This window comes from Sturnira hondurensis, unplaced genomic scaffold (genome assembly GCF_014824575.4).
Source record: "Sturnira hondurensis isolate 20B ecotype Veracruz unplaced genomic scaffold, ASM1482457v3 Scaffold0020903, whole genome shotgun sequence".
In the NCBI taxonomy this organism is placed as follows: domain Eukaryota; kingdom Metazoa; phylum Chordata; class Mammalia; order Chiroptera; family Phyllostomidae; genus Sturnira; species Sturnira hondurensis.
Window position 1 is genome coordinate 1,315,021 of NW_028093534.1, and position 20,388 is coordinate 1,335,408.

The 20,388-nt window shown below is 39.7% G+C and overlaps 1 protein-coding gene across 5 annotated transcripts in view; it reads right to left on the bottom strand.

The window, feature by feature from the left end:
* ATF1 (activating transcription factor 1) overlaps positions 1-20,388 on the bottom strand; it is a 66,663-nt gene that overhangs the window by 7,522 nt on the left and 38,753 nt on the right. For 2 of the 5 annotated variants that reach the window (XM_037030864.1, XM_037030863.1), the window contains exons 3-7: positions 17,931-18,031; positions 9,434-9,564; positions 8,802-8,870; positions 5,065-5,247; positions 4,820-4,979 (exon numbers count right to left, since the gene is read on the bottom strand). In XM_037030864.1, coding sequence (XP_036886759.1) covers positions 4,820-4,979; positions 5,065-5,247; positions 8,802-8,870; positions 9,434-9,564; positions 17,931-18,031 — 644 coding nt within the window. The remainder of the gene's footprint in view (positions 1-4,819; positions 4,980-5,064; positions 5,248-8,801; positions 8,871-9,433; positions 9,565-17,930; positions 18,032-20,388) is intronic. The other 3 variants (XM_037030867.1, XM_037030866.1, XM_037030865.1) reach the window with 2 other exon arrangements.

Genomic DNA, 20,388 nt, shown 5'->3' on the forward strand with positions numbered 1-20,388 from the left:
TCTATTTCCTTTGCCAGACTGGGGAAGTTCTCCTTTATTATTTGTTCAAATAAGTTTTCCATTTGTGGCTGTTTCTCTTCCCCTTCTGGTACCCCTATAATTTGGATGTTGGAACGTTTAAAATTGTCCTGAAGGTTTCCTAAGCCTCTCCTCATTTTTTGAATTCTTGTTTCTTCATTCTTTTCTGGCTGGATGTTTTGTTCTTCCTTCTGGTCCACTCTCTTGATTTGAGTCCAAGTTTCCTTTCTATCACTATTGATTTCCTGTGCATTTCCCTTCATTTCAATTAGTTTAGCCTTCATTTGTTCCTCTAATTCGTGACTAAAACCAACCAATTCTGTGAGCATCCTGACCACCAGTGGTTTGAACTGTGCACCTGAAAGGTTAGCTATGTCTTGGTTGCTTAGATTTATTGGCTCTGGGGCTTTGAGCTGTTCTTGAGCCATATGTTTTGGTCTGTTCACGCCTGTTATGTATGAGGGTAAGAGCCCTAGGTGTTCACCAGGGTGGGGAAACTCAGTTGCTGGGTTGTGAGGCTGTGTGTGTGGGTGGGGTCGGAGAGGGAACAGTGGGGTCAGAGAGTTCTGCGTTCTCTCAGATTTCAATCCCCTCTGCTGCTTCTCACAAGCAAATTGGGCCCCTCTGGCGCCGGTTCCCGGGTGTGTGGGCTTGTGCACCTTCCAGGACCCTGTGGGTCTCTCCAACAGACTCTCTGTGGGACTGGGAGCTTTTCCCGGCACCTCGACCCCGAAAGTCTTTCCAGTTGGTGCTTTCAGGCTCTAATTCCCGTCGCTGGGGCCCTGGCCTGAGCAGTCTGTCTCACTGTTCGCTCCTTTGCTTAGTCTGTCTGCAAGTGAATGTGTGACTGGGTCAGCCAGCCGCCTTGCAACCTCACTGGGTCTGCCTGTTGCCACCCCATGCCTGGGATTTGCCAACTGCTGCCTCCACTCCTGGGTTGGTCCCTCAGGCCAATCTTTCCTGTGCGACACTGCTCCACCAGCCACTGGCTCCACCCCTCTTACTGGTCTGGCTGAACAGTTGGTTGTCAGACTTCTGTACAGTTCAATTTTCTGTGTTTGGCTGCAGTTTTGTTGCTAAAACTTTGTTGTCTTTAAACTTGGTGGTGCAAGGAGGCACAGTGTTTCCACCTACGCCTCCATCTTGGCTGGAAGTCTGTGTGTGAGTTTTTAAGGGATCTTTCCCTATTATCTAAAACCATGAGATGCTATATTTTCACCTAAAAGTTTTAAAATTTCATTTTTTAAAATCCATCTGGAATAGTTTTTCTGCATATGCTATGAGGAAGAAATCCAGTATTTTTTCCACATATACAAAACTAATTGTTTTAGCACCATTTATCGAAGAGTCCATCCTCCCCTCCTAATCTGCCCTTTCATACCCAGATTTCATGTGCTCATTTTACCCCAATGCCAGAATCACGGCATTTGATTACCACAACTTTAAATAATACTTGATTATCTCCTCACCTTATTTTTGTCTGGAATATTTTGGCTGTTTTTGGCTTTTTTACTCTTCCATAAATTTTATTATGTATTTGTTAAGTTCTTCAACCAACCTGTTTGGGTTTTGATTGGAATTGCATTGAATCTATTGATCAATTGGGGGAAAAACAGCCACCTTTATAATACTGACTTTCCACATCTATGGACACAGTGTATTTTTCCATTTATTTAGATCTTCTTTAATATCTTTCAGAAATATTTTACAGTATTTTCCATAAATGTCCTGGATATCATTTGTTACATTTATTTTCAGGTATTTTATTTGTTGATAACATAAATGATGCCTTTTAAGCACTGAACTCTTGATTGCTAATATGAAGAAATATGATTTCTGAAAACTGATTTTGTATCTATAAACCTTAAAAACTCATTACTTAATAATAATTTTTGTGTAAGTCCATGGGGATTCTTTATTTTTTTTTAAAGATTTTATTTTAGGGAGAGAGGGAAGGGAAGAAGAAAGAGAGGGAGAGAAACATCCACTCTTTGTTTCGCTCATACATGCCTCCTCCCAGGGACCAAACCCACAACCCAGGCATGTGCCTTGACTGGGAATTGAACCAGCGACCCTTTGATTCACAGGCCAGCTCTCAATTCACTGAGCCACACCAGCCAGGGCTGGGTTTTTTTTTTTTTTGGATACGCAATTATATAAAAAACAGTAATAGTGGGTTTTTTTTACTGCTCTTTTTTTTTTAAAGAGCCAACTGGTTTTATTCAATGTCTCATTAATTGGACAACACTCCATTCCACTAATCAGAAAAGTATTCCTAGGAGTTGTACAAAATGGAAGCGTTGGCAGTGGAACGGCACCAGGTGTTAAGACCAGTGGGGTCAGACTGTACCTAGGTTCAGTAACCTTGGTACTTGAGTTCTGGCTAAGAGAGAATTCAGAGTCAAGACTCAAACTGTAAGGGAAAGTTTATTTAGGAAGTACTAAGGTAGAAGTGAGCTGTAGAAGAAATGGGCTTAGGAAACAAGTTACAGAGGCAAAAAGAAGAGGCCTTGGAGCTTAGGGGAGAGAGCGAGGCAAGGAAACCACTCCTGGGGCGGGGGGGGTGGGGTATCGACAGGAGAAGGCGTGCTCCATAGGGGCCACCACTTTTTTCATTTAAATCCTTGTAATTTCCCTCCTTTTCCTGTTTTACTAAACTGGTAAGCATTTCCATTATACTAGTTCTTTTTCAAGCTTCCAAAGGAATAGTTTGTAGATACTTCTCCTGGATATTCTAAGCCAACGAATGTATCTTTGGTTTTCCAATTTTTAGGACCATTTTATGGTCTTTTGATCTCTGATGATTTTCAAGGACATATTTTTCTTCAACTATACATACTTTTCCTCTCTCCATTAGATAACTGAAGATACTACAAACCTCGCTCTGTTGTCTGCTTTTCCTGCTGCCTTTCCCCCGAAAGGAAGTGTAGTATTATCTAAAACTCTGGACTCTGAAACCTGGACACGAGTTTTAATACAACCTCTACCACTGAGCAAAGCTCTCTAGGCCTTAGTTTCCTCATCCCAAAAGGGGGGGGGGGGCAGGTGGTGGTGAAATAATATTATTTATACTACAAAGATTTTTTGTGAAAATCATATAAAGGTTTGGCATATACTATTGATGGAGGTCTGATTCCTTGGGTAGTCTATGATTTTTCAACTCGTATTTGTTAGAACTCAGTGTATGAGAATTCACTAAAGCCTGTGTTGAGACTGTTTTCTTCCAAGCAATTGGAGCACTATGGACCTGAAACCTTTGTAAAATTATAATTCTATGCTTATGGTTGTAGCACTCACTGGGCTTTGACCTCATGGTCCAGTTTCCATGCTTGCAGAGTGGGGTCCCGGGCTCTGTCCCTAGTTTCCTCTGCGTGCTAACCCTATACCAACCGCAAAGACCCAAACTTATCCCCAGGTTACACAGGGGCTGTGTCAGTGTGTGTTAACCTCACCATCTTGTGCTTCTGGTACATTCCCAACCTCAAAAGAATTCTCTTGCTTTTCTGCAGGCTTATCCAATCACTTAAAAATATGGTTTTTATATTTTATCAAGCTTCAGAAATATTATGTAACTGAGGTCATATTGTCAGAAAGAGAAGTCTCATTCTAGTAACTTTTAACAACTCTTCTTGATTGCCTAAGTATACAATTATATCATAAGCAAGAAATAAAACTCTTAATTTCTGATATTTACGTAACTTCATCTCCTTATCTTACAACATTTGTGGGGTCCTCCAAAACAACAGCCTCTGCCTTTTTACCAAGGTCATTTATAGTGATGCTTGCTTTTAGTTTTTAGTAAAGAAACATTTTATCTTGAATTAAATGTATCCATCTGGCCCTGGCTGGGGTGCTCAGTAGTTGGAGCATCAGCCTGTGCATCAAAGTGCTGTGGGTTTAACCACCAGTCAGAGCACACACCTAGGTTGCAGGTTTGATTCCTGGTTGGGGTGAATGTGGGAAGCAACTGATTGATATTTCTCTCCCTCACTTTCTCTCTCTCTCTCTCTCTCTCTCTAAATTCAGTATATCTATATCCTCAGGTGAGGATTAAAAGAAAAAAATGCACTCATCTGGCCTTTTATGGTAATTTTCATTGCTCTAGAAAAATTATCCTTTTATTCTAATTATATTGGTGAGGAGCTGAAAATGAATCCTATTGTAATTTAAAGAATTTGTTGTATCTGTAGTTGTTTGCCCTTTTTTGTTCCTAATATAGTTTACTGGTGTCTTTTTTCCCCTTGAACATGTTGTAGGAGGCTACCCACTGGTTTTTCTCAAATAACCAGTGGTTATCGTGCCTGATGTACATACAGTGCATACACAATGTTTAAAACACAGTGAAAATGAAAGCAAATGTTTCTGGGGGTTAAACTGCTTATCTATTTTCATGATCAAGATTAATTTTTAAGGGCATTTCTGTGTCAGTAAGTAAATTAGGTGTTAGGCAGAATCCCACTAATTCTTTCATCTTCTTGCTGTGTGGCAGCAGCAGACTATTATTTTCATTTAACTGTCGGCCCAACAAGAACAAAATACATTGTTCGAAAAGCTTTGCTTAGCAGTGCTATTCAAGGGACACAGTAACAATGAAAGACTCTAGGTCATACACTAAATAAAGAGAGTGAGCAACGGGACTCACTGATCCACTGGAAATACGCTAGGTGTAATCCAACACTTGTGAAATAAAGCTGATATAAACCTCTCTCCTTATTTCTAATACACAATTCCAGTTAACATCTGGTTATGTTCTGGGATTTGCAAAAATGTTACCATTCTGGTACTATAGTTTGCCACCCACCTGTTTTTCATCAACCTTATTTCTCTTTTCAACTGGGGGTCATCTGTCTTAGTTGTCTGAGATGTGAGAGTCACAGGAGATGTCATCACCACAGTTTGTGGCAGTGAAGTAGCTGAAGGTGTGGTACGGATCTGGTATGTCTGCATGTCTCCTGATGCAGCTGTGTGGTCAAAAGAATGAGTTAATTCATAAATGTCTTTGAAAGTGCTCTGGGATGCTTTCTACAGACACTTAAACATACTTACTTTGTACAACCACCTGGTTGCTGGGCACAAGTATTTGCTGTCCATCAGAGGTCTGCGCATACTGCAGGATTGTTGTACCTTGCTGAGTACTGCCTGAATTTGTCATGGTTAGTGTCTGAAGTCCCTGTACTCCATCTGTGCCTGGACTGGCCAGCTGTAAGGCTCCATTTGGGGCAATGGCAACTTTAACCAAAGAGAGAACATAGCTATTATAAGGCTATTCAATACATTAACTGCAAAGGATTCATACAATTTCAAACACTATTAAAACAGGCTTGAAAGTCCCATTTTGGGATCTTACAGGCCACTGCATGCAAATGGCTAATGTCACAGTGGCTCTGGAGCAGTAAGAGGGCACTAATGCTAACTTAAAGGAAAAATAAATGGAAGGACACATTCATCCACTTTGTAAAATTTTTCAAAAGCGGCATAAAAGACTGTAACACAAATAATTTTTAATAGGTAAGCATGCCCATAGGGGAAAAATCAAGTAGGATAAAAGGTTATAAGTTGAAAAAAATCTTCCTACTCTGTTTCTCAGCTCCACTCTCTTGTGGTAACTGCTGTTAGACATTAAATGTCACTAAGTGATACTTTAAAAATGGAATCTATTCAGTTACTTTTCACCAATAAATTTAAGTCATCAGAAGGCCACTATACAGATCACATTACTCAACTCCCCACAAGCACCTCTCACTGAATTATACTTACGTTAATCTTTTCCCCCTGAAACCTTAAATGTGATGCCCATAATGCATGACCAAATAGATAACATTTTAGCATTATGTAGCTCCCATATAATAAATCCCCTTCAGAATCTGATGTCTCAGCTCTATACCCTCATTTCAGATTATAATTAATGTAAACACCGCCCCCTCCCATATGCTTTGCCTGCTATGAAGCCAAAAACGTTGTTTGTGTATTTTAATAAAAAATAAATTTTTCAGGCCCTGGCTAGTCTGATTTCCAGTCAGGGCACATGCCTAGGTTACGGGCCAAGAGGAAACCCATCAATGTTTCTCTCACACATTGATGTTTCTCTACCTCTCTTTCTCCCTCACACTATGAAAATAAATAAATAATATCTTTTAAAATAAAATTTTCAGAAGTTTCTAATTATCACCCCCCACTACCACACAAAAAATATTACCTCATTCTACTTCAAGTTACAGAACTTTAGAAATAAAGACATAATGACCTCTACATTACATGCAGAGATCTGTTTTCAACTTTTATCAGCAGGTACTTTCAGTCTTCTTCCTGCAACACATAAGACACCCCCTACACACACATATTTATATAAACATGCAGATGAAACAAAATAAATGTCCCATTACCTATCTCTACTGACTACACTGCCGCCCGCCCGAGGGGGCCACTACTGCTGGCGCACGTCCTTCCTAGTCTCCTCCAGGCCCACACAGCTGATCTACAACTGACCCTTGAAAAACACAGGTTTGCACTGTGCAGATCCATTTATCTGTGGTTTTTTTCCAATAAATATATGGAGTGCTGTTAATGAATTTTCTCTCCCTTTTAATTTTCCTAACATTTTCTTTCTCTAGCTTACTTTATTGTAAGAATACAGTATACAGTCCATATAATATGTAAAATATATTAATTGACAGTTTATGTTACCAATAAGGCTTCTGGTGAACAGGAGGCTGTTATTTATTAGTAATTAAGTTTTGGGGCAGTCAAAAGTTGTATCAAGACTTCTGACTGCATGAGGGATCAGTACCCTAAGCTCCATGTTGATCAAGGGTCAGCTGTATTAATGTGTATCAAAATATGTGAAATTATACTCTATCTTTTGATATTAAATATATGTGATAAATCAGGATTGCTTTAGTTTTTGCAACCTATCTTCTTATTCTTGTTTAACATGTGTATTTACTCTAAATCTGCACTGTAGCCATTAACCACATGTGGCTATTTAAAGTAACTAAGATTAAACAAAGTAAAACATTCAGATTCCCAGTCTCACCAGCCACATTTCAAGTGCTCAGTAGTCAAACACGACTTAGCAGCTACTGTCCTGGACAATGCAGACACAGAACACGTCCATCATTAAGGAAGTTCTACTGGATCATGCTGCCCTAAACACTAGTTACTGTATGTACAGGAAAAAGGTACCTCGTAATGGGGGCTGGTACTATCCGTGGTTTCAGGCATCCACTAGGGGTCTTGGCACATATTCCCTGCAGACTTGCTAATATAGTGCCTTAAAAAATTTGGGGGCATGTAGGAAACAAACTTGTGGTTGCCAGAGGGGAGGGGGCTTGGGGGACTGGATGAAAAAGGAGAGGGTATTAAGAAATACAACTTGGCAGCTCTGGCCAGGGGGCTCAGCTGGTTGGAGTACCGCCCTGTACACCAAAAGTCTGTGGGCTCGATCCTTGGTCGGGGCATGTAAGGGAGACAAGAGCAACGGATGTTTCTCTCTCACATCAGTATTTCTCTTTCTCTCCCTTCCTCTCTAAAATCAATAAATGTATCCTCAGGTGAGAATTAAGGAAAAAAACCCCAAAACAACAACTTGGTAGTTACAAAACAGTCAGCAGGATGTAAAGTTCCAGCACAGGGAAGCTATTCAGTAACACTGTAACAATTACACATAGTGCCAGGTAGGTACTTATTGGGGCATCACTTTGTAAGTTATGTAATTGTCTAACCACTATTCTGTACACATGAAACTAATATAAAATAATATTGAATATCAACTGTAGTTGAAAACTATTTTTTTTAAAAAATTGGCAGGTAAATAGTGATACATTTATACAGTAAAAATAGTTTTGTTAAACATGAAAGTGAGCCTCCCACCTGCCTCTAACCTCTGCCCCTAAGCTTCCTTCCTTGCCGTCATCATTCCCAGTTTGTTATGTTTCTGCAAAGAGGTGTTCTATTTCTATTCTTTAAATCATTTACTCATAACAAATTTTGCTGAAAGCATATGTCAGGCACTATATACTAAGGATACAGCTATAAAAAAGACAGTTTTTTCCTGTGAGGAACTTACCCACATTAGCTTCATAAATAAGCTAATCAATAATCACAACCTATAATTGAACTATGTATTTTTTAAAGTGTAACAAAAATATTAAAAAATACAGGAAACTAAGGGGAGGAGCAGCATATTTAAAAAAGAGTAGTCTCTCAGAAAAGGCAACATTTAAGCACAGCAGGAGTGAGGACACAAGCCATGGGAAGATCTGGAGGCAGAGGGACGTGCCAGGCAGTGGGGACAACAACCCAAAGATCCCGAGGGAGAAATAAGTTTCTTGTACTGAAGGGACAGCAAGAAAGCCTGTGTGGCCAGAATGCCACGAAGTGGCAGGAGATGATGGAATCAGAGTGGTAGGCAAGGCCAGCTCCTGAATGCAGTACTTTGTAAGGCTTACTCTAAGTGTGACAGAATCTTCCTCACTGGAGGATTCTGAGCAAGAGTGCTGTACTCTAACTGACATTCTAAGTCAATCACTTGGCTTAAAATGAGAACCAGCAGGATACCTACTGCAGTAACTCAGGTGAGGGTGAACCAAAGTGGTTGTGGGGACTGGAAATGTGACTAGTCAGGTGGAACATGGCTTTTGTGGCAAGAGCCAATTACAGTCAAACCTCAGTTCTCAAATGTCTCCCATCTTGAACAATTTGGTTCTTGACCAAGTTGTTCATGGAGGAAATGTCTTGGGCTATTAAACAAAACTTCAGTTCTTGACTCGATAACCCTTTCATACCTGTATGATTAGTCACGCGTCTCTCAGGCGTGATTCGGTTTTTGAACAAATTTCTTCTTGAACAGCCTTCTGGAATGAATTAAGTTCGAGAACTGAGGTTCCACTGTAGACTCGAAGAACAGGAGTTAGGAGGAGAGGGAGAGTCTATCTACAAATGGACAGCCCAAGTAAACTGCTTGGGGTGATGAACTGTATCTTGATTGTGGTGATTAGATAATTCCATGCATCTGTCAAAACTCAGAGACTTTTACCCCAAACTAAGTGGATCGTTTAATAAGCTGTGCGACGGACGTTAGGGACACTATCTGGCTCTATAAACCTCAGTCCCCCCCTAAATCGATAACTGCCTACATCACAAAGTTGTAAGGAATAAGAGAGATGTTGTCAAAAAAGTACTTTGCATTATTCCCAGTTCCTATTAATATTCTTTAATATTAAAGAGTATTAATATTAAATAATATTCACTATTAAATAATATTCACTTTAATATTAATATTAAAGAATATTAAAATATTCACTATTAAAAAAAGAACCATCCCTGTTGAAGTACGACAGTCTCCCCACACACCCTTTCTCCCCACGGAAAGGCTAGCTTTCGTGTGTGCAGCGGGTGGGAGTTTTCCTATACGCACTGTACTGTCCGGTGCTCGTCTGATAGATGGAGGTCGGAACAGACATAGACGTGACGGCAGAGACTCCAGGATTTTCTCCGTCTCCTTTTCTGCCCCGCGTGTCTTCAGAAGATAGATCTTTCAAAATTTTTCTGTGAAAAATAGAACTCTATTAATGTCGGCATTGTGGATGCCTATATGAAGAAATTGCTAAGTAAAACTTTTTAATCTCTGGGTAAAAGTACAGTAATCTACTAGACACCTACAATGTATCAAAGAATCTTTTTGTCTACTTCTGTTATGGTCACTGCAGGTTAGTTAGATTGTAGTTTAAGGCTATCTGACGAGAGACACTGAACAAATACTCGTACAGATGCCTTTCAATGCACAAGGGCCTCGTAGGTGTGCAATGTCACTGCCCTTACAAGAGAGACAGCTCCATTATGAACAGCTCATTAATCAACAGTTTCTAAATAGTGCCAGAGACCTTCTTTTCAAAAGATCAAATTTAATTTTTCAACCTTCAACATTGTTTTCAGAAAGAAACAAGATTAGAAATACTAGTGAAGTGCAGAGTATGAGTGAGAAATAAAATTACTTATTTTAACAAGAAGAGGTAAGTAAGATCCCACAGGTATCCCTTAGATTTAGTAAAATGGGACTCATGACAAGAATGAGGGGATGGGAAGAGATTCCTTCCTGAAAAGGTCTTCCAGAATACATTGAGAGAGGGAGAACAAGCATTATTTGTTCTGGGGGAAAAAAAGAAAAAATGTTTACTCAAGAATTCCATGTTCACTGTAGAAAAATCAGAAAACTGAAATGTCCTTGTGTGGAAACAGTGACAAAAACAGAATCACACACAAAAAACCCATGTGGTATTGAGAGGGACCTCTCATGTTACCCCTGCCATCCTTGCAGCCTGGGCGGGAACTGGCGCTCTACACTCACTAACAGCCGTAGTCTACCTCCAGGAATAAGGCGTCCAAAAGGCAAACCCCATTCAATTACTGAACAGCTAGAGCCCCGACCAGGCTGAGGCTGGTTCCACTCAGTGAAGCTAGAGAAATTTGAGCTTCACCATAATTCTATATCCATGTCCCACTTTGCAATATTTGACAACTGTTAAAGGTCTTATTTAAGGCCAAATCATTTTAGTTCCTTCAGCCTTTTTTTTGGTGGAAGTTTTTTTTTTTTTTTTTTAAGATTTTATTTAATTTTAGAGAGGGGAAGGGAGGGAGAAAGAGAGGGAGAGAAACATCAATGTGCAGTTGCCTCTCACGTGGCCCCCACTGGGGAGTCTGGCCCGCAACACAGGCATGTGCCCTTACTGGGAATCAAACTGGCGACCCTTTGGTTTGCAGCCCACACTCAATCCACTGAGCTATGCCAGCCAGGGCTCCTTCAGCTGTTTTTATGTAACATGCTTAAGAGCTTTCTCCAGCTTGGCCTCCTTCCTGGAGTCTTCCCATCAGGACCCAATAAAACCGTAGACCACAGGTGGCAAACACAAGGCCCTCTACCTTGTTTTATCTGGCCAGTACCTTGTTTCTACCTGGTGGCAGCGCTGAGCTCTCGCTTAACTGTCAAGGAGTAGTTACATTTACACAGTCCAAAAATTACATTTGGCCCTCTGAAGGCAATTGTGAGGCTGATGTGGCCCCTGGTGAAAATGAGTTTGACACCCCTGCCATAGGCTGTATGCCACATGCCCCATACACAAGACAGGGAGACAACAGTCTCAGCGAACTCTGTGTCAGGCATTTGCAGAATAGTAACAGTTGTTTCCAAACCTGCTTATGTCTCAGAATCATCTGAAGCTTTTACTGACCCCAGATTCCTGTCTAGCAGCCCAATGACTACATAAGCAGGCAACAGAGAGCTCCCAAATCCATTTAACAAGCTGCCTACCAGCCTAGCTAGAGACTGTGGAATACTGTGCCCATTTCTTTTTCATTTTAAGTTATAAAACATTTTGAGTATAAAGTACAGAAAGTAAAACATCACATACCAAGAATCAATAGATGCTAATATGTTGCCATTTGCTTCAGATATCTTATCTTAATGGGAATTAAGTCATATATACATCAGTGTCACCACCAATCCCTTTCCCCCCCACTCAGAGAATACCACTATTTAAATTGTATATATTACTTTATTTTTAAAAAAGATTTATTTTTAGAGAGAGGGGAAGGAAAGGAGACAGAGAAGGAGAGAAACATCGATAACTGATTGCTGCTCGCACATCCTCTACTGGGGACCTGGCCTGCAACCCAGACATGTGCCCTGATGGGGAATCGAAACGGCAACCCTTCGATTCTCTTAGGCCTGCACTTACTCTACTGAGCTACACCAGCCAGGGTAATTGCTTTATTTTTTACTGCTTAGCATTTAGAGATATTATTTGCCATTGTTTTATATTTTTCCTCACCTTTCTGACTGAACCTTAGAAAGCCTTTTGGATGACTTCTCCATCTCTGGTCTTTCTGGTGATAGTCCAGTCCTGGGCTTGAACACCTTGTGTGTGCACTGGTGACCCATCCAACAGTATTCCCCAACCCTTTCTCCTGAACTCCAGACTCCTATATCCAATTACCTATGGGGTATTTTCATCTGATAGGCACCTCAAACTCAACACATCCAAAACCTAATGTCAGATATCCTTCCACCCCTGGAAGCCTTCCCCACTTAAGTAATTATCAACTGTATTCTCCAAAAATTCTGGAGTCATACTCTCATTTCTCACAACCTATAGCCAATTCATGAGCAAGTTCTATCATCTCTATCTCAAAAATATATCTGGATTCTTACCTACCCTCACCTCTCTCACTGCTGCATTCAGTCCATGCCACTACCACCTCTTGACCAGAAATCATAATAGCCTCTGCAAGCCCTCCTTTTTGGCTACCCTTCTCTTGCTACAGTCTATTCTCCACACAGCAACCAGTCATCTTTTAAGAGTTTAAAAAAGTATTTATTTTAGAGAGAGGGGAGAGGAGAGGAAGGAGAGAGAGGGAGAGAAACACTGGCTGTTGCCCTCACACACAACCGGACCAGAGGCTGGCCCTGTGCCCTGACCAGGAATCACACTGGCAACCTTTTGCTTTGCTGGATGATGCCCAACCCACCGAGCCACGCTGGTCAGGGCTCTCCTCATTGTTAAACTGGGTGATTTCTCTTAACAGGGTTTAGTCTTCTGATTGATGGTGTGGGTACCTTTTCACTTATTTACATATCTTTTGCTTGATCTTAGCCAAAAGGCTGAGAAATGATCATTTTTCATGTAATTAGATCTTATAAAACTTCTTTCAAAGTTTGTAGTTTTCATATGTATTATACTTCTTTCACTAAATTTATAGCTAAATATAACAAATTCATAAATTTATTTTCAAATCTAAGTATTTTATACATTTTTATGTTATAAGTGAAATTGTTTTCTTAATTTCATTTTGGATTGTTCATTGCTGCTGTATAGAAATACAACTGACTTTTGTAAATTGCCTTTGTAACCTGCAACCTTGCTGAACTTTTTCATTGGTTTTATTTTAGTGAATTCTTTAGAATTTTCTGTATATGAGATCATATCATCTGCTAATTGTTTAGTTTCTTACTTTCAAACCTGGGTGCTTCTTATTTCATTTTCATGTCTAACTGCCTAAGTACAATATTAAATAGAGGTAATGGGCGCAGACACCCATAGCTTTTTCTTGTCCTTTGGGACCCATTCAGTCTCTTACCATAAACATGGTATCAGCTATAGGCTTTTGTAGATGACTTTAATCATTAGGCTTGAGGAAGCTCCCTTCTATTTGCTTCATGAGCATTTTCATCATTAAAGGTTTTGAATTTTGTCAAATGCTTTTCTATGTGCTGAGATAATCACTGTTAGTTTTTTTCTATGAATATTATGTATTCAAATGTTAAACCAACCTTGCATTCCTAGGGTAGTTTCTGCTTCATCAGTGTATAATACCTTTTATATGTTGTTGGATTTGGTTTGTTATTTTGTTGAGAAGTTTGTGTCTAGATTCAAGAGGAATATTGGTCTAGAATTTTATGATCTGTCTTTTATTAGTATAAGCCATGTGTTCTTAATTGGTTATCTACTGTTTTATTATTTGCTTTTAAGTTCTACATTCTCTTGGGTTACTGGAAGGCTTTTCAGAACTCAATTTTAATTTATCTATGTGTATTTGAACAATCTCTTTATATAGTATTTTTAGTAGTAGTTCTCGGGTATTACAACATAGATACCTCAGAATGATTACTTCACCATTTCAAGTAAACCTTAGAAACTGTACCACCATATTATAATAAATCTCTTAATTCCTCCCTCCTTTATGATGTAGTTATATATTTTGAGAATTTTAATTATATTTGACATATAATAATATTATGTTAGTTTCAGGTGGACAACAAAGTGATACCTTTCCAATATGATCACTGTGTCGTTGTCTTGTATGTTACATATGCATTCATTGAAAACCTCACCAGACAATGTCATATTTTGTTTAACCATTAAATATATTTTAAAGAAGTCAATAGAAGAGCCCATTATATTTGCCCACATCTTGCTTTTTCTTCATTCCTAACCTTCCAAGTTTTTCTTTCTTAAGAACTTTCTTAGCAGTTATTTTAGAGCAGGTCTGCTCTCCATGATTTTTCTTTGTTTTCCTTCTTTATCCGAGACTCTTTATTTCACCTCCATATTTGCATTAGGGAACTGGCCTGCAACCCAGGCATGTGCCTTGACTGAGAATCGAACCGCGATCCTCTAAGTCGCAGGCTCGCACTCAATCCACTGAGCTATACCAGCCAGGGCCATATTTGCATTAGATACAAAATTCTGGACTGACAGTTCTTTTCTTTCAGCACTTTCAAATGTTATTTCATTTCCTTCTGGCCTCTTTGGATTTTGATGCAAAATCTGTAGTCATTCACACACTAGTTTCCTTGTAAGTAACGTGTCCTTTTCTTTGAATGCTCATGAGATTTTTGTCTTCAGTTTTTAGCAGTTTGATTATGATATGTTTGGGCAGGAATTTGTTTTTATCCTATTTAGAGTTTGCTGTTTTTTGAATCTGTAGGTTTTACCAAGTTGGGGGACATTTTAGCCATTATTTCTTCAAATATTTTTTGCAACATACGTTTTCCTCTCCTGTGACTTATATATGTTAGACCTTTTGGTATTATCTCATAAGACCCTAAAACCTTGTAATTTTTCCAATCTCTATTGTTTTGATTGGATAATTTCTATTGATCTATTTTTGAAGTTGACTCCCTCCTTACCTCCAGTCTCCTATCAAACCCATTCAGTTAGGATTTACTGCTGTTACTGCATTTCTCAGCTCTAAAATTTCTATATTTTTCTCCTTTTCTATTTTTTGCTGAGTTCCCATCTTTCCATTTATTTCAAGAGATTTCACACTTAATTGTTAGAACATTAAAATAACATTTCCCTGAAAAGGGAACCCTTATGCAGTATTGTGGGAATGCATACAGGTGCAGCCAGTATGAAAAAAGCATAGAAGTACATTTTTCAAAAAACTGAAAAAACAGAACTGCCTTATGAACCAGAATTTCCACTTCTGGTATCCTCATCCCACCCTTACCAGTGTGGGCGGGGCATCATACTGCAAAGCAAAAGGTTGTAGGTGAGGGCACATACCTGGGTTGTGGGTCTGGTCTCCAAGTGGGGAGGCAACGATCAATGTTTCTCTCCCTCCCTTCCCCTCTCTTAAACCAACCAACCTCCTTATCCCCTCCTCAGTCCTTGGAATGTGTACTCTGCCTACTATTCTCACAGTGGGAGCTGTTCCCAAGGACACAACCTTAAGAGAGCAAGGTGTTGTTGAGACCACCTGGATGGTACATGTGACTGAACCCAGTTAAGGCCTCTATGTAAACTTTTAAGATTCTGGCAGTGGTGTAGAGATTTACTCCATCTTGCAGCCACCCAAAACAAGCTTTGTAAGTAAGTTCCTTTGCTTATTACACTTGTCATTCACCAATCTGGAGTGGTCTGCCTCTGTCTTTGGTCTCTTCTTGACATCTGTGTACCAGGGCCAGTTTTCGAACTAACAGTTGGCCATCAACCTCTATTTGGGAAGGATTTGTCTGTATGTTAGATGCTATGCTTGTGGACCACTAAGTGAGCATGGGGATATTTTGAAAATGCTATGTTTTAATACTTTTTTAAAAACTATACACAATGCACTGTGGCAAAGAAGAGAAACAAATGGCTGCTGCAGTGGGCTGGCCTATACTGTGGGCCATTTGGCTGGCCACCATGCCCATCTAGAGGCTAAAGCTTGAGTTGGTAAGTTGGAGGAAGGGTTGAGGAGAGAGGAGAATATGCAGATGTCCGCTACTTTGCCAGCCTCGGGACTAGCAGACAAGGGGGGAGAGAAGAATAATAAGCTAGAGACCGCAGTATGTCATTTTGCAAAGGTAAGAGGTCATAAACTGTCATGGATTAAGAGCCGAGTGCTATGACAAAGCCTGATTAGGATGCTAAGAGGAAGAATCCCTGGGAAAGTGAGGTGAGCAAAGGGGATGATGTGTGGTAATTGACAATAAAGCACATGGAGTGCCCCATTCTGCACTCCATCTTAATAAAAAGGAACATTTCAAATAGCAATCACACTAGACGTGTGATAATAAAAGAAATGTACCTCAAAACTCCTAGAAGAAAACTTGCATTTTCTCTGTCCCTTGAAGTTATAAATCTTATCATGTCTGAAATGCAAACACTCCAGGAGATAACTAAAACACTGCCCACAATGACTGAAGAAAATATGGTGTCTGTGTGTGTGGCGCTTTCTAAAATTCAGACTGCTGTAGAAGTTCCTCGCCCAAAATCTAGTCAAAAGCCACCATTGACTCTCCTCTGCCAGGGCTCAGACCCCACTGTGACTAAGTGACACACCTATCTGCAACAGAGGAGCACTGCCCACCAGCCTAATGTCTCTAGAAATGCGAGTGCTACTCTGTAGAGTATGTAGATCCTCCCAATGCTCCTGCCCCTGTTCCTGTGGTGGCGTGGCCCACAAGGCCGGAGAGAGGGAATGATGGAAATTCCTGCTGATGCCTGCCTGGTACACAGATGCCTAGAAAAAGGGCCAGATTGTAGCAGCCACAAACTGATGCCAGAGCAGTGATCACTCATACGTAATGATGTATGTGACTGAACCCAGTTACTTTTAAGATGCTGGTGGGGCAGGGAGAAGAAGCTCTAATCACTGTGCAGCCACTTGTAAGTTCTCTAGCTTATTATTAAATTTGCCAACTACCAATTTGTAGTGGTCTGTGTTTTCCTTTGGTCTCTGCTCACCCTTTGTATACAGGGCAGAGGAACTGAGTGTGAGGAATTGACAATTTGCAAACTAACAGACCATTCCTGTTGCTTGTATCTCCTTCCATTTTGTAACAAGGTCCTGAGTAATCTGACTCCTGTTTACCTTTTCTTGATAAACCTTCCCTTCCTCCTTGCACTTTAAATTCCCAATTTCCAGAACAGGGCAACCTTCTTTTTTCCATAAAACCTACCTTTGATTACCCTGTTCCCTCAGTCTAAGAAGCTCTTTTCCTGCCTTTGCAAAACTCCTCCCTGTCCCCATCTCAAAAAATTGATCAGATTGATGGTGATCTAAACCACACCTTTTATAAAGTCTTTCTTACTCATTCTATTAGGCAGGAATGACCTAGATAGTAGTTCTCTCATAACATCAAAAAACTTACTGCATTTGCTTATGTTTCAAAGACAGGATTTCATTTCCTATTCCCCCTACCATCTACCTAGTCATCAGATTTGTCAATTCTACAACAGCAATGTCTCAAGTCCACCCACTCCAGAGCTATCCCACTACCCATATGAAATCACCCAGACTATTTCAACAGTTTTCTGTCAATCAGTCGTACTACTTTCAGCTCTCCATTCATTCAACAATTATTGATACTAGTCTTGTATGGTCACTTTGCTAGGCTCTTGGATCACAGAAAATAACATATGGGCCATGCCCTTAAATATACTGGATTTCCAACTGGATAAGTACTGTAACAGGTCAGTGAAAGGATGTCCCAGGAGAAAAAGACATAATCTGGCCCTGGAGGTGTTTGGGAGGTTGGAGAGAAGGTAATTAGGGTTTCCAGGAGGAAGTAAGGCCTCAAGTATATGCAGGAGTTACAGAGAATGCAGAACAACGTGTTTCAGCAAAGGGCCAGATGAGGAACAAAAGCCCAGAGTCAGAAGTTAAGAAAGAGAACACAAAGTAATTCAAGACATAAAATCTATAGCGCTTCTTTCATATTGCTATTAAAGTTAACCATGTACAAGTAAATGTGGAAATCTAATATTTTGCCAAAAGATAAGTCTAAATTCCTCTTTAGAAGAGCAACTCGGGCCCATTATAATCTGGTTTGAATCTGTCTGTCTCACCAACCCCCTTCCTGAATAAACACACACCCGTCTCTGTGCAGTTCGTTTTTACACATACAGCGTGTGACACAGAGCACTCACCGGTAAGACGGACGCCGTGCTAGGATCCCGTGCGCCTTCTGTGAGGAGCCTATGCTGTCAGATGAGTCCTGAGATTCTTCACTTTCTGATAAAGATGATACCTAAAAAACAATGCAGGTGGAAAAAGAATTTCATTTTGACTTTCAGAAAAATGATCTTTCTCTTACAACTCAAATTCACTTGTCATTAAATCTAAGGTCTTAAAAGAAAAAAACAAAAGGAAATGGAATTTTAAGGATTTTATTTACTTATATTTAGAGAGGGGAAGGGAGGGAGAAAGAGGAGAGTACTACTTGTACTGTAGTATGAGTGGCTCAGAACTAAGAAGAAAAGTTAAGCTCAAAGTAAGCAATACTTCGCTTGAGTTATAAAAACCAATTGCTGATCTCCACCTATTTCTATACTGAGGCACATTACTCCAAGTTTTTTTGAAAATCATTAATCCTATCTTATTTGGATTTTGGACATTCTAACTTTGGAATACTATTGGATACCCAATTAATATCGCATTATGAAATAATGACATTGAGGAGATTGCTGAGCATGCAAATCTGTGAGTCAGAGAAAAAGTCTGGGCTACATATACATTTGGGAGTCCCAGTATTTTAGACATTAAGACTGGACAGGCTCAATCCTGAGAAAAATGTAGAGAACAAAACCCAGGAACATTCTAACATGAAGAGGTTAGGAAGAATGGGAGGAACCAACAAACAAAACGCAGAACAGGGGGTAAGGGCAGAAGAATACCAGTGAGTGAGGTGCCTTTGCAAAGGCAGAGGACACAGTGTCCTGAGGAGAAAAGAGTGACCAACCATGTCAAACGGTGCTAACAGGTGACGTAAAACAAGGCCTGAAACAGACAGTTAGATTCAGCATGGTGGAGGTCACTGGCAAGGGCAGGCATAAACATATGCTACTTAAAATTCTACAATGCCTTTATCTCACTTCACAATTAAATTAGTTAACACATGTAAAGCACTCAGAGCATGGCATACGCATGGCAAGCACACATTAAATGTCAATTATTATGAATGACAAACCCTTTAAAACTATATCAACACAATAACCATAGGCAACTTTCAAGTTATAAATAATATCTTACATTTGAGAAAACAAGTTATTTTCAATTTTTTAAATGTATTAAATTTCCCTACACTTGACCAAATTTGCATTGTAATACCCGACTTCACCTTCATTTAAAAATAAATAAATAATCCAGCCCTGACTGGTGTGGTTCAGAGGGCTGGGCGTTATCCCACAAAGTAAAAAAGGTCCCCAATTTGATTACCAGTCAAGGCACGTGCCTGTGCCTGGGTGGCAGGTTTGGTCCCTGGTCAGATGTGTATGAGAGTTTCACTCCCCTTTTTTCTCCTTCTCATCCCCTCTCTTGAAAAAATAAATATTTTAAAAAGATGACATTAGCCCTGGCTGACATAGCTCAGTGGAATGAGCATGGGCCTGCGAACCACATGATCACGGTTCGATTCCCAGTCAGGGCACATGCCTGGGTTGCGGGCCAGTTCCCAGCAGGGGACTCACGAGAGGCAACCACACATTGATATTTCTCTCCCTCTCTCCTTCCCTTCCTCTCTAAAGATAAATCAATAAAATCTTAAAAAAAAAAGATGACATTAAAAAAATAATTCCAAGGCTTCTAGAAAGGATATAAATCAATTCTCTACTATTACTCGCTATAGAAAGTCTTCCCCTGAATTATTTAGACTTAGATTTTACATTTCCAGAGAAGCTTGCTTTATATTCTGTAATCTTCAAAAAAAAAACTTTAGTGTATACTACTTATTTATACCTTACATTAAATCTTTTTTTGACAGATTAGAAAGAATTGGTCACAACCTAAAATAACTAAAAAATAGTAACAACAAAAAATAAGAAAAATCTGTCACTTTTATGTTTCCTTTAGCATCATGGATATGCCATTTCTGTTTAAACTTTTAACTGTTTTCACTGTCCTTAAGTTTACTCCCAAGCCTCCTACTGAATTCAAGAAGGTAATTTCTAAAACTAAGAGATTACTTACGACAAAGATCAAGTATTTCTCTTTAATGACAGTACTAGTAAGTATGAGTGAATCCTTCATACAAAAATCAAAATACGCACGCCGCACCCACCTTTCATATAGGAAAACCAAATAAAAATGCAACTCAAGAGCTGACAATATTGCCAAACACTGGAAGAAAAATGAGGTATACAGGTATTTGGAAGGTATTTGGGAAGAAAATACCTCCCAAAGAAAGGAAGAAAAATGGGGTATACAGCTTCTTCTAGGATAGCTGCTTCTAAAAATGAGAGATGACCAAGGGCAGTATGACACTCACAGAAGCCAAAAGATAAGACAGGGAGAAAGAACAGGGAGGAAAGGAACCAAGGAGAACTTCCCTCAACCGTGAGAACTTACTTTTATTTGACCGCCATAGGACTAAGGTGCTTTCTTTCTTTG